The 14261-nt window shown below is 41.2% G+C and overlaps 1 protein-coding gene across 50 annotated transcripts in view; it reads right to left on the bottom strand.

The window, feature by feature from the left end:
* ANK2 (ankyrin 2) overlaps positions 1 to 14261 on the bottom strand; it is a 313351-nt gene that overhangs the window by 108080 nt on the left and 191010 nt on the right. For all 50 annotated transcript variants that reach the window (XM_083456942.1, XM_083456952.1, XM_083456921.1 and 47 more), the window contains 2 exons: positions 7629 to 7727; positions 6000 to 6098 (listed from right to left, as the gene is read on the bottom strand). In XM_083456942.1, the coding sequence (XP_083313068.1) occupies positions 6000 to 6098; positions 7629 to 7727 (198 nt within the window). The remainder of the gene's footprint in view (positions 1 to 5999; positions 6099 to 7628; positions 7728 to 14261) is intronic.

Genomic DNA, 14261 nt, shown 5'->3' with positions numbered 1-14261 from the left:
CTTGGCTTGGTCCAGTATATCTGAAGGAGCGTCTCCACCCCCATCGTTCTACTCGGACACTGAGGTCCAGCACCGAGGGCCTTCTGGTGGATCCCTCACTGAGAGAAGCAAAGTTACAGGGAACCAGGCAGAGGGGCTTCTCGGTAGTGGCACCTTCCCTGTGGAACACCCTCCCACCAGATGTCAAAGAGAACAACCACCACCAGGCTTTTAGAAGACATCTGAAGGCAGCCCTGTTTAGGGAAGCTTTTAATGTTTGATGTATTTTAATATTCTTTTGGAAGCCACCCAAAGTGGCTGGGGAAGCCCAGACAGATGGGCAGGGTATAAATAATAAATTATTATTATTATTATTAGCCTCTACATAAGCAATAGGACAAGGATGCTGAAGACAACTTAGTTTACAGAGTTGTTGTAAAGTTTACAACCAGATAATAAAGTGCTATGAACACTGGAAAATGCTATATAAATTCCCTAAGGCCTAGTTTGGCTGTAACAATGTCAATTTGATACTAGTTTTCCACCATGGTGCCACACAAAAACTTTCCTCTATAAACAAGACTTTTGCCTTTAACTATCTGAGGCCTTTTGGAAGTAAGTTGGATTTTTAAAAAGTATTTCTTTTCCACTCTGTTTTAATGTTTCTATATGGGGTTGGTTGTTTGTCATTCTGGGTTGCCTGGGCAAGATAAAGTGGCTAACAAATTTTAACAACAAACAATTCTTAAAATACTGTTTTTTTGTTCTCTCTGTTTCTGCCAGCATATTAGTGCTTTATTTTCTGTTGTATGTACCAGAAATTAACTGCAGCTAAAAATTGGGCCAAATACTTGATTCTTGAGTCCTCATAAATATAGCCATCAAACAGGGAGGTGGGAGAGTTAAAAGTACCTGGAACCATTGCTAGAATATTGTAAATTACCCTTTATTTAGCACAAGTTGAGTTCCAACTGCCTACATTTGAGCTGCCTACATCTAAATATATAATGTCCTACATAGCCCTCTTATATCTAATTGTTTGCGTCTAAGTGGGAATGAGAGTATAATGTGTTAGAGCACCTGTCATTTTTTATTTATTTTTTGGTATGAGCCTGGCTGTCTTTATTTTTTTGAGTCAATTCAATTTGGATCAGAATTCGAGGACCAAGCATCTGCTACAATGCTTGTAGACAGTGCCTGGAACATTTAGTGCTACCAATTAATGTGCTGAAAAACTAGAATATTCATTATATACTCCCTGTGAAGATGATATTTATATTTCTGGCATTTTTCATTAAAATGGGATTCAGAGTGAGGTGTTTTTTTTTAAAAAAAAGGACGGAGAAGTCAAATATTGGCATTGTATTAAAGATTTTGGTGAAAAATACTGCGAAATAAAATTGGATAATGAATGTTCATGATAATTGTATAATTAGAACAAATGAAAAAAACACATAATTTGATAGCTTCTTGAGCGAAAATGATTCATAGCATTCATTTAATCTGATGGAGGAAGGGGATACAAAGAGAAACAAATGAGCCAATGTTTTGCCGTAATGATTTTTAGCAAAAATTGGAAACGGAAAACCCATGAGCATTGTCATGGGTGTAGTATATAATTTCATACCTTCTCTTGCTTCATAATATATATTGAGACATTTTATTTTGTATGACATGACTGACAAATGTAAATAAAATTATTTTATACAGACATGATCTTAATGGGTAAAGGATTTGGTATGGGGTACAGGTCTCAGCAGAGCCAAGAAAACGGGCATAGGTTGGCTGGTTACCTGTTTTTAAAGAGGCTTTGGAGAATATTAATTAGGATTAGTAAAGGTCCCTGGGCTCCCACTTCCCTCAATTCCCATTCCTCCATTTCACTTTGTTTCTTTGGTTTTAACCGAAGATATTCTCCCCCACAAACTATGGGTTAGCTGGTGGACTTAAATAAGAACTGCTGAGAGCTAAAATATCAGGGGGAAATTAAAGGGAAGCATATGATTCATGCTGTTCTATTCTGTTTCTTGGTACTCACTTCCTTTGTCACTGTAATATGCACTGTGAATCTTCTGTTCAAGAAATTGTTTTTTCCTTCTTCCTTATGATGCAGTACTGCTGCCTGCTGTGAACCAATGGGGTTCATAATAGGGCTATATATCTAAATAAACCACCTCCTATTGCAGCTTTATACTAAAACACAGTACTGGGCTAGTCCTATAGTTCAGCCAACCCTATGACTGACAAAGCCACCATGCAATTCACAGCAAGTACGACCTCAGGCTTACTGAGTTCTTAACAATTTTGCAGGATGCCCAGCTAACGTAGAAAGAAAAAGCACATTCTTTACACCATCAGATAGACTCAAACTATGCAATGTATAAAATTATTTTTCATAAGCCAAACATTCTTCTCCCACATTAAAAGGTAAAGGGACCCCTGACCATTAGGTTCAGTCGTGACCGACTCTGGGGTTGTGGCGCTCATCTTGCTTTACTGGCCGAGAGAGCCGGCGTACAGCTTCCGGGTCACGTGGCCAACATAACTAAGCCACTTCTGGCGAGCCAGAGCAGAGCATGGAAATGCTTTGACATGCTTTTGAACTGCTAGGTTGGCAGGAGCAGGGACCAAGCAATGGGAGCTCACCCCGTCATGAGGATTCGAACCTTCTGCTTGGCAAGTCCTAGGCTCTGTGGTTTAACCCACAGCACCACCCGCGTCCCAACATTGCAGTAATACATATATAGATCCTGTGATTCATAGAATCATAGAAATGTAGAGTTGGAAGGAACCCTGAGGTTCATTTAGACCAACTCCCTGCAACGCAAGAATACACAGCTGTGCCATACAGGGACTGAACCTGCAAACTTGGTGTTATCAGCACCACACTCTAACCAACTGAGCTATCCAGGATATATTATAGTGGCATATGTGAGTATCTATATGCTGCTTTGGTTTCGCCAGAAGCGGCTTAGTCATGCTGGACACATGACCTGGAAAAACTGTCTGCGGACAAACGTTGGCTCCCTCGGTCAGTAAAGCGAGATGAGCGCTGCAACCCCAGAGTCGTTCAGAGGTTAACTGTCAGGGGTCCTTTGCCTTTACCTTTATATCTAAGAGTAATGTATGTGAATGAAGGCATGTATAAGACAAATAAAGGAGCATATGAAGTGTGTAAGAGACAGAACAAGGGCACAGAGAATAAATTATGGGCAACCCCACTCCCTGCCTCACAGCTATGATTTTAGGTGGGTCTCTGCTTGTTACTGCCAATTTACAAAATGCAACAGCATCAACAATGTGGCATTACTATAGGATACAGGAGAAGGCCTAACTCCATCACACGCATTATAAAACTGCATGGGTATTGGTGGTTGTAAAAATATGTATATATATTTAAAATCGCCTAACTGTATATAGCTTGGGGGCCCTTAGTGCAGTGAACTTCAGTGGTGTCACACACAGATTAAACAGTTCCATCTGACTACAGATGACCTTTTATTTTGTGATTTGCAAATTCCGTCTACCCTTTCCCTTTCTGAAGCCTTTTCTGTTGGATGCTGTGAGTCAGCAGCTACCAAAATAGATCAAAGACTCCTGCCTGAGATACTGCGGCATTTCCTTCTATGTAAAAGAGAAAAGAGCATTATTCCAGAGGGTGCCTTGCAGTTGCGGCTTGTGAATAACCATTGTTCATTAATATTAAGCACTGAACCTGACTACAGATTTAGTATGTTTGGGACCACTTTTTTTTTTTAATTGCTAAATTAATGACCAAGTGCACAACTCGCAAGGCCTATTGAAATGAATGGTCTTCTTGCAGAGTTTCATCCCATCTCAAAGGGCTTTCTGCATGTGCACAAAGGCCACAATCCACTGGGTCCCTTTGTATGCACCAATTTCCCCCAACCTTCAAGTATCAGCTTGTATTGTGACAGAGTAATGCAGCTCTTTGGCAAAAGAAAGGGAAATTAATGCAGCATGGCAAAATTTGAAATTTATACAACCCTGTACAGGTACTGAATTTGAACACAATATATCAATTACATCAATGATTTTTAGGCTTCCGCTGAATCTAAACCATCATCTACATTAAAGCAGATTTTCTGCTTTAATAGCAGGTGACTAAGTTTTAGATAGAGGCAGAATTTAGAAATGAATGGCCCACCCCATTCCAAAATAGCTAGGTGTTCAGAACCTGAGCCAAATAAATAAGTTCAGGCCATTTCAAACTATTACATTATTATTATTTTTTATTATATTAGTATACCGCCCTTCATCCAAAGATCCCAGGGCAGTTCACAACAGAAAGATACAAAATGAGAATACAAAATACATGAAGCAAAACCAATAACACTCCTTCCACAAATGCATTGAAAAAGCCATGGAATGTTAATCAGCCAGATGCCTGGTTGAAGAGAAATGTTTTTGCCTGGCACCTAAAGATATCTAATGAAGGCGTCAGGCGAGCCTGCCTTTCCCCACCCAAAAACCTTACCTTTCACATGCAGCATTGGATAGTGTGCATGCAATAGAGAGGATTATGTCATAGGCCAGCATTATGCCTGAAAATGTTCTCAGTGTAAGGCTCTCACTGCAAAGATCCCTGGGAATTGCAGTTGGACATGCATTCTGACAAACTATAATTCCCACAGACCTTTGTGATAGACTCTGCTCAGCTGTTAGGTATTCAAGGCTAAGGAAAGTCTGAATAGCTGCTCTCTCCTTCACACAAATCTCCACTGGTTATTACTGTAGGTTTTGGGGAAAGGAAAGTGAATGGCAGGGCTGGTGATGAAAGGGAGGAGAGACATTAGTTGCAGGGAAGAAGCATTATCACATTATGCTGTTGTGTTGGGGCTTGACGTGCATAGGGAAACTGGAGACAACAAAGAGGTAAAGTGAAGATCAGGCATAGGTCAAGTCAGGTCTAGGCAGAGTGAAGGCAGCTCAGGACCCTTGGCAGTTGTGACAGCTGGGGTGTGGAAGATGCTATCTCAGCCCAGAGCCAGGGCCATTTGAGACCTTTTTGTAGGTTGACTAGCACTGCAGTTGGGCCCACCTCACTGAGAAGATGGCTGTGCTGACTTAAAGGACTCTTGTCTAACTCTGCAGTAGCCAACTGTAGAAGTGGTGAAGGAATCCACACTCTCAGACTAGGAAGGCCCACAGGGGAGTGCTGAAGTCCTTTCTATGTATTTCCTTCTCAGCTATGTCTACCTCAAGATACAACATTGTGCCACATTCTGAGGCCATGGAAAGCATTTGGAAAGGGTCATTTCTACCCCCTAAGATTCTTTTTGTGAAGAAGCTTAGAAAGAACCATTCTTATTTCAAATTGAGATAAGATGAGTTTGTCCATGTTGCTTTTCCATACCAACGTTGTGCTGAGGAACCCTTGGGTGCTGCAGAGTATTCTAGGACATATTTTGGGTGCACTCTAATTTTGTGTGGTGCGTCAACCGGATGAGGTCAGTCTGACCACTGGCCCATGTAAACTGCAAATATGACCTAGAATGCACAAGTGACCCCAATGAGAAAATCTTCAAACTTAAAAGAGTTTCCAGGAACACAGTTTAAAAATCAATTATATAGATTCTAGAGGGCAGAAAATGTATTGTTGCATGCTGAGAATCAATAGTACTACATCCTTATTTGAAAATATACAAGAGTTAAAAAGGTATATTTGGAGAAGCATAAAAAGATGGCTTCAAGAATATTGGAATTCAGTTTATGTTACCTATACGGCTCCTCGCTGAATTCCATGCCTCAAAGTTTATAATTTCATAATCTGAAGACTGAGAGATGCCTTTCCATTGCTAATGAGCATGATTTGCAAAATATCTGATTAGGTGCTGCGCTCCAGCTGCTGGTGAGGTTTCAATATGCCCCACTGTGCTGCATAATTTGGGCACTTCACTGTGTGTAACCAATTAACCTTGAGTCAGATTTGCCAACTTAAGGCTTAGAACACTTTATACAACATTGCATTTTTATAAAGCAGAAAATGCCAAACATACCTGAGATTGTGCATTAATATTGGCTCCTTCCTTCACTAGAACTTTGACAACTTCAGCCTGCCCAGCCAAGGATGCAATATGCAATGCAGTGTTGCCTTTCTGTTTGATAAAAGATAATGATAGTAATAATCATTTTTTCATAAACAGATTTGCCCCAAACCCAAGGTTCAAAGCAGCTTTCAATATACAGTATTCTCATTCACATTCATAACATCAATTGAAACTTTAGCATTCTTGCATTTAAACCATTCAATAACTTTCTCTTCATTCAAAATAAACCTCCTAGGATTAAGGCTACCCAAAAATTTCTTAGAGAGAAATGTTTTTGGCCTCTTTCTTTCTTTTTTAGCTAGGGAGGTCCATACTTTGGGAACCTCGTATTTAAATACTTTTACTCTTATGGTATGTATATAATACCACCATGTTCTTGCTATGGACTGCCCTTCAGTTATGCAGACTAATTTTGATAAACCTGGTAATTCTAGAATATTCACAGGGATAGAGGCGAAGGCAAAAAAGCTGCACCCTTTGAACTGGTTTTGCCTCATGCTGCCAGCTATTAACACCAAGACAACAAGGGGAAATTATTCCCAACCAGAAAAAGTCCTAAGGAGTAATATGAAACTACTTTCTACTTGCATTACAAGGGAGCAGTTTTCATGGGAACACAGGAAACTCCTTATACACAGTCAGACCATTGGCCCCCAGTATTGTCTACACAGGAAACCTCAGACCTGGGGGAAGAATGAGGCCCTCCAGACAGAGGTGTAGTGTAGGAGGGGGCTGCTGCGGCCATAGACCCAGGAGCATTTTTCGGGGGGGGGGGGTGTTGGCAGGGCGGCATGAGGAGGACACAACAGGCATGTGACCTTCCAATCAGTTCAAAGCCCATCTGTTCATGGAGACCAAGTCTGGATCCAACACTTTCTCATCTCTGTGATTATATAGTATAGGAGAGGGTTCTTCAATTCTCCTATGTTTTTACTTTGAAGCCTACAGGTGTACCAAGGGAGGGTTGGTGTGAGTTTGGTAGGGATTGCAGAGGTCGATGGAAAGTGTGTGCTTGCATTCTTGAGGCATGCACAGCCGACGTTAATGAGGAAGGACAGAGTACAGTGCTGTTGTCAGATGGAAGGTGTGTGAGACATATACTCAGGAGTTTCAGCACATGTTTCAGAAACACTGTCTAATGGATCTTAATGCAGAGTTGAAACAAATAATGTTCATCATTAGTCTGTTTCAGGAATAGAATCACAGAATCATAGATGACTGTGGTGCTCTCACAATGTCTCTTTCCCTATCCCTGCCCCCTTTCCCTTGTCTATTGTGTTTTTATATTAGATTGTAAGCCTTCAGACAAAGGCGGTCTTGTTTTAATTGACGGTTTGCAAACCACTCTGGGAGACTTTTTGGCTGAAGAGCTGGATACAAATGCTCTAAATAAGTAAATGTTACTGTACTACAGCTCCCATCATCCCTAACCTGACCAAGTCACTGATCAAAGCTGTAGTCCAACCACAGTGTCTACCCTTGCTGTATTTCAGTGTGCATGTGTGTGTGCGCGCGCACACACACACACACACACTCACACTGAACCATTTATATATAATGATACAGTGAATATATTACCTTAGTAGCAGAGTCCACTGCAGAACCTCTTTCCAGCAATTCCTGAACCAGCCCCACATGGCCTTCTTTGGCAGCCAGGTGTAGAGCATTGAGTCCATTCTGCAAGGAAAAAATAAAAAATAACAATCCTCACATTAATCACAAACTCCCATTTGGCCCCTCTTAAAGGGGTAAAACCCTAGTGGTATAGCACAGGCTTTGAATACAGAAAATCTTAGCTGCAAGCACAGACATCAGCAGCTAAAAAGTCCTCAGCTGGCATAGCCACTGCCAGTCAGAGACTGGGCTGTTGTCTCATCCCAGTCACATATGAAGCTCCAGGTCCCACATCCAAAGTGTGCATGGTCATGCCATCCACCACGTCCACCGCACAAACACCTACACATCTCTCTCAACATTTGCAAATACAATTAAGAAATTTTGAGGCACAGAAATAGATACCTTTGAAATCTCATAGACTCTGCCCACCCATTTCCCATGGGAGTGTGGGGGAGGCACAAAGGAAGCTGCCTAGCAAACACAAGGTTGGACTGAATTCTAATCTCTATGACCTCTCCCTATCCCACTAATGTACTGATCTCAAAATGGGTAGGTTTCAGGAAGTTCAAAGGAGTCTACATAGTAGCACCCTCATTTAAACCTCCCAAAGTCTACTTGAAGCGAACCTTTGAGTGCAGTATATAAAATAAGAATTGGATGGGGTTTCTCTCATTTCTGTCCATTCAAGTGTTGAAAAGTCTTCTTGGCCCTCCCTGTGCTCAGAGTTACCTGGCTTGCCCACCTCACATATTTGTTTGTTAAAACTATTTACCGTATTTTTCTCTCTATAAGATGCACCCGACCATAAGACGCATCTAGTTTTTAGAGGAGGAAAACAAGAAAAGCCAGCAAGAGCCGCAGACACGCTCGCTTGGCGCGGCTCTTGTTGGCTTTTCCGGGAGGTGGGAGAAGGGACTGACGGGCTGCCCTCCATCCTTTCTCCCACCTTCCTGAAAAGCCAGAGCAAGCTGTGCAGCTATCGCTGAAGCCAGCAGAACAAAAGGCGCTGCACAGCTCTTGCTCTTGCTGGCTTCAGCGATAGCTGCGCAGTGCCTCTTCAGCAAAGCGGGAGGAGGAACGGAAGGAGCTCCGTACTCCCTTCCATTCCTCCTCTCACTTCACTGGGAAGCCAGCAGAACACGAGGCGCTGGGCAGCTCTCACTCTTGCTGTGCTAGCTTCAGTGATAGCTGTGCAGCCTGCATTCACTCCATAAGACGCGCATACATTTCCCCTTACTTTTTAGGAGGAAAAAAGTGTGTCTTATGGAGCGAAAAATACGGTACTATCCACTCAGTTCTACAGCAGAGTACATAAACAATTCTTAAAATAAAACAACACCTCCTCTATCAGATACGCAGATTTAAAGGGGTGGTGGCTCTTTGTAAACGAATAAAAAATCAGATAATTTCTCAAACATGGATATTTAAATTCTAGCTGCCAAAACAAGCCACTTTATTTGCACCCAAAGAAAATGAAATGGCTCTAGTATATCCAACAACTGTTATTACTTTCATTATTTATATAGCAGCAAACCACTCTGACTGTCCCAGAATATACCTAAATATCCAAAATTTTGACATAGTTTTTCTGGCTACTATAAATATATTTCAAGTGAGAGAAGTTTCTTATTTTATCTGCTTGCTCTTGGGGAAATCCTAACATAACCACTTCTGGATCAAACAAAAGTTTTATTCCAAAAAATCATTTGAATAGTCCCCACTCCCAGTAATGAATAACTCCACCATACATGCATAGGCCTAAAGGCTGCATGCACACTATAAAGCCCAATAAAGTACATTTCTTCCCTCAAAGAATTCTAGGTGCCATAGTATGTTAAGGGATTCTGGATCCTCATTCTCCTTGCACTTGGTCAACCGGTCACTGTAGGTCTGCCTTTAATATATGCGGCTTAATGCACATACATTAAAGGTAAACGTAAAGGGACCCCTGACCTTTAGGTCTAGTCATGACCGACTCTGGGGTTGCGGCACTCATCTTGCTTTACTGGCCGAGAGAGCCGGTGTTTGTCCGCAGACAGCTTCCGAGTCATGTGGCCAGCATGACTAAGCCGCTTCTGGTGAACCAGAGCAGCACATGGAAATGCTGTTTACCTTCCCGCTGGAGCGGTACCTATTTATCTACTTGCACTTTGACGTGCTTTCAAACTGCTAGGTTGGCAGGAGCAGGGACCGAACAACAGGAGCTCACCCCGTCGCGGGGATTCAAACTGCTGACCTTCTGATTAGCAAGTCCTAGGCTCTGTGGTTTAACCCACAGTGCCACCTGCGTCCCTTGCACATACATTAGGAGGTAATAATTCCCATGCTGTCAAAAGCTTAACCAGCTGATTTCTGAAAATTAAACTATTGTTAAAGAGATAGGAGCAAATAGGCCTTCTTTTTGGTCAGTATGAGCCTTGTTTGTAAGGAAACATCTAAGCTGTTCAGAAAAATATAAAAGAAAACAATAGAAGTATGAATAAAAACAGATGTTTTAAAATATTCAAAAGATATTTATTTATTTTGAAGTAGGTGCAGTTAATTTCTACGGAAACCTACCTCCACATGGGATAAAATATTTTAATAAATAAGTATGAATAAATAAAGTAAGCCTACTTAGGATCTCCCAAATGCCTTACTAGCACACCTGGCTAAAACAGGAAATCTAGGAGATTTACTTACAAGTATAGACCTTGGAATTCAGCATTAAATGAATTGACACAATACTGTACAGATTACATTAAAGGATCTATTCAGTTTTAATGATCAGTGGAAACAGCAAAAGGTCAGCTGGGCACAATCCAACCTATTTAGAAAAGAGGCTGGCTGGAAACCAAATGCTGTTTTATCTGATTAAATGGATCAAGGCAGCAGAAAACCACAGAGGGAAAGACTCATGTTGATTTCCCCATTATCCACCGGTCTATTCTGGAGGTCTGGGCATAATGATAATAATAATAAAGTCTTTCAGCAGCAGAACACAAGGTTCAATGTTCTGTGAGCCTTTCAATGAAGAGCCCACTCTAGATTCTACAAAAAAACAGTACCATGAACCTACAGAAAGGGAAGGAGAAAATGATGGAAGGAAGAGAAACGAAAAGAGCAGGGTTTGGCTAATGGCAGGCTTTTTCACGTGATCACTTTTATCTTAGATACAGCACCCTCTTAACTAACTTTAGCCCTGTATTTGTTTATACAACCCAGGACTCAATCCATGGTTGAAAGTGGTTCCAAGTGAGGACAAGTGCATCATGACTAAGCAGTGATTATTTCCTAGCATCTCTGTTGCCATGGAGTAATTCCATTTGTAAACAATGTCAGTTCTTCAGGTGATCAGATGTGGGAGGAGTTTGCAATTTAATTACAAGGGCACGCTGCTCTGTGAGTGACCTAGGAAAAGTGGTACTGGTGCTTTGCAGAAACAACCAGGGATTCCCTTCCCCATATTAGAAAAATAACAGCAAATAAGGTTGCTAGTTTAGATAAAAAGCCTATATCAAGGCTTACTCTATCCATATCTGAGATTTTGCAAATGCCATGCTATTTTATCAGATACCTTCAATCACAGCAAAAAAGTGAAGAATCATAGAATTGTAGAGTTGGAAGGGACCACAAGGGTCATCTATTCCGACCCCCTGCAATGCAGGAATCTTTTGCCCAATGTGTGGCTTCAACCCACAACCCTGAGATTAAGAGTCTCATGCTCTCCAGACTGAGCTATCTGCAGGATCTGAAATAGTTTTTCTTCAGACAGAAAAGAATTCTTCAGGAAGAATAAGAACATAAGAAAAGCTCTGCTGGATCAGATCAGAGGCCCATTTAGTCCAGCATTCTGTTCACCGAGTGGCTAACCAGGTTTTATTTAACAAATTTAAAACCACTTCATAGCATGAAGCCATTAAGAAGTGTACAATATACTTATGGAAAGCACATAGGCAGGACCCTAGTGAAACAGGACTATCCCCAAGTGAGATTCTCAACAAGGGGTATAAATAATGAGGCATATTGCCTCAGGCGGTGGAGGTAAAACATAGCCCTCGTGGCAAAGAAGCCCTGAACTTGTTTAAAGCCATTCCTGTTTTACATCCATCCTATTATCTGTAAGAAAATGAGAATAAAACTAAGAATTTACGATTGCCTAGTGTTTCTTCAGAATGAGCATTAATGAAGTATCTATTTGCTTTAAGGATAAAGCAAGTAGGCTGTATGGAAAGCCAAGACATTTGCTATTAAATCCTTTTTCAAATGTATTTTCAATCAAAAATGTAGCAAATTTGAGATTTGGTAACTAGAGAATTATAGATAAGAGTACAGAGGGGAAGTGGATATTATGTAATTAGACAGGGACAAAATACACATCAATAACTTCTACTTACACACAGACTGAGAAAGTATGAAAACACATTAAACATGGCAAACAATTATCTTAACAACTCATCCTCTCTGAACATCAAAAATTGTGTTTGACAAAGAGAGCATACAGCTCTGACCCCCTGGTCCCTGGTTAGGGACACTAACATCACATCAGCTGCACTACAGTGCTTGATCTTGGCAAAATTGAAGTGTCTGTTCTGGAATGATTATAGTTGGAAGCTGCTGCATGACATGGATCATACATCCAGTTTGATCCATACAAAGAACATTGACCAAGTGCTCATCTGATCATAGCACTGGTATGTCATATCCATACAGCAAACACAATTCTCTTCAGATAAAATATCTCAGATCAGCTAACATAATAATGGGGAGTAACTCCCACTGAACTTTGTATGGGTTACCCCCACGTAAACATACTTAGGATGTTAATCCCCATATCGGGTTTTTTTTTAAAAACTATTTTTTCTTTCTCAATTCACTTGTATAGATTTGAAATAAAGCAAATGCATGACCCTTTGCATGCACTGAGGCTGTTCCCAGTATGAAACAAACTACCGTATTTTTCGCTCTATAAGACGCACCAGACTATAAGACGCAACTAGTTTTTGGAGGAAGAAAACAAGAAAAAAAATTATATTCTGAATCCCAGAAGCCAGAACAGCAAGAGGGGTCTCTGCTGTTGCTGCGCAGCAATCCCTCTTGCTGTTCTGGCTTCTGGGACAGCTGTGCAGCCTGCATTCGCTCCATAAGATGCACACACATTTCCCCTTACTTTTTAGAAGGGAAAAGGTGTGTCTTATAGAGCAAAAAATACTGTAGTTAGCATTCGAGCAGTTCTGATTACTGCAGATGTCCATTAGCTACTTGATCCTATCTGCTCCAACACACATTGAGCTTCCCTCTAAAAATACCCTACGAAGTGTTTACTTGCTGCCTGATGCTACACAGAAATAGCAAGGGAAACCTCAGACTTCCGCACTTGGGATCACTGAACACCAGGTGCATTGTGGAGGAAGATACACTTGATTTGTAGAAAGCAAAAGGGACACACCATGCCCAAGAGCAAAACAGAAGCATTCCAATTTCCATAAAAATCAATAAAATATGTCCCTGCCAGTATATACTACTGCCCTTGAAATTTTGATTGAAGAGGAGTAGGTTCATATCTACTAGGGGAATTAAATTTGGGGGTGGGAGGGAATCTCTCAATCTAGAATATCTGTGTGGGCAAACATCACAGGAGCTGTTTAAGCATTTGATAAAAGTTGACCTCATCCCTTCCTACTGACGTACAGGAGGCATGATAATAATCTTGAGACTTCTGGCTTTTACCTTTCCTCTGCAAAATCAGGAGATTATAATTGTAGGAGAGATAAGACTCACAGGATGCAAAGTTGCTAACATGCTTAAAATCTTTTTTTAAGGAGAGACCCAGGTGTTCTATCTCGCTTGCGATCAGAATATAGATGGAGTTCTCTATAAGAAGAACTGCCTGTTAACTAATTTAAGCCTATTCTGAGCCACTGATCTACTATTAATCTCCATGTAAATGCACTATAGAGCAAGCGGCCACTTTTTGTTGTTATTTATCATGTTTATATGGGACGCGGGTGGAGCTGTGGGTTAAACCACAGAGCCTAGGGCTTGCCGATCAAAAGGTCAGCAGTTCGAATCCCTGCAACGAGGTGAGCTCCTGTTGCTCGGTCCCTGCTCCTGCCAACCTAGCAGTTTGAAAGCACGTCAAAGTGCAAGTAGATAAATAGGTACTGCTCCGGCAGGAAGGTAAACGATGATTCCGTGCACTGCTCTGGTTCGCAGGAAGCAGCTTAGTCATGCTGGTGACATGACCCGGAAGCTGTACGCCAGCTCCCTCGGCCAATAAAGTGAGATGAGCGCCGCAACCCCAGAGTCAGCCACAACTGGACCTAATGGTCACGGGTCCCTTTACCTTATCATGCTTATAGTATTCATTAACTATGCAGTCAAAACATACAGAGACTCTATTTAAATGTTCCTTTCCTGATAACCATGAATAATGGTAACTACCGAAATCACAGACTGGGCTTTGGCAAACTTAAATAGACTGATCTGTCCTGGACAGGAGAGGGGGCTAAATTGGGATTTTTTTTCTTTCTCTTTTTGTTGTTATACATTGGAAATCAATAAAAACTTGTTTGTTTGTTTGTTTAACAGTTCACATAATAAAATTGTAGATAA

This window comes from Podarcis tiliguerta (genome assembly GCF_965153285.1).
Source record: "Podarcis tiliguerta genome assembly, chromosome: 9".
Lineage (NCBI taxonomy): Eukaryota > Metazoa > Chordata > Lepidosauria > Squamata > Lacertidae > Podarcis > Podarcis tiliguerta.
The sequence above is the reverse complement of the archived record's forward strand: the minus strand, read 5'-3'. Positions and strand labels throughout refer to the sequence as shown.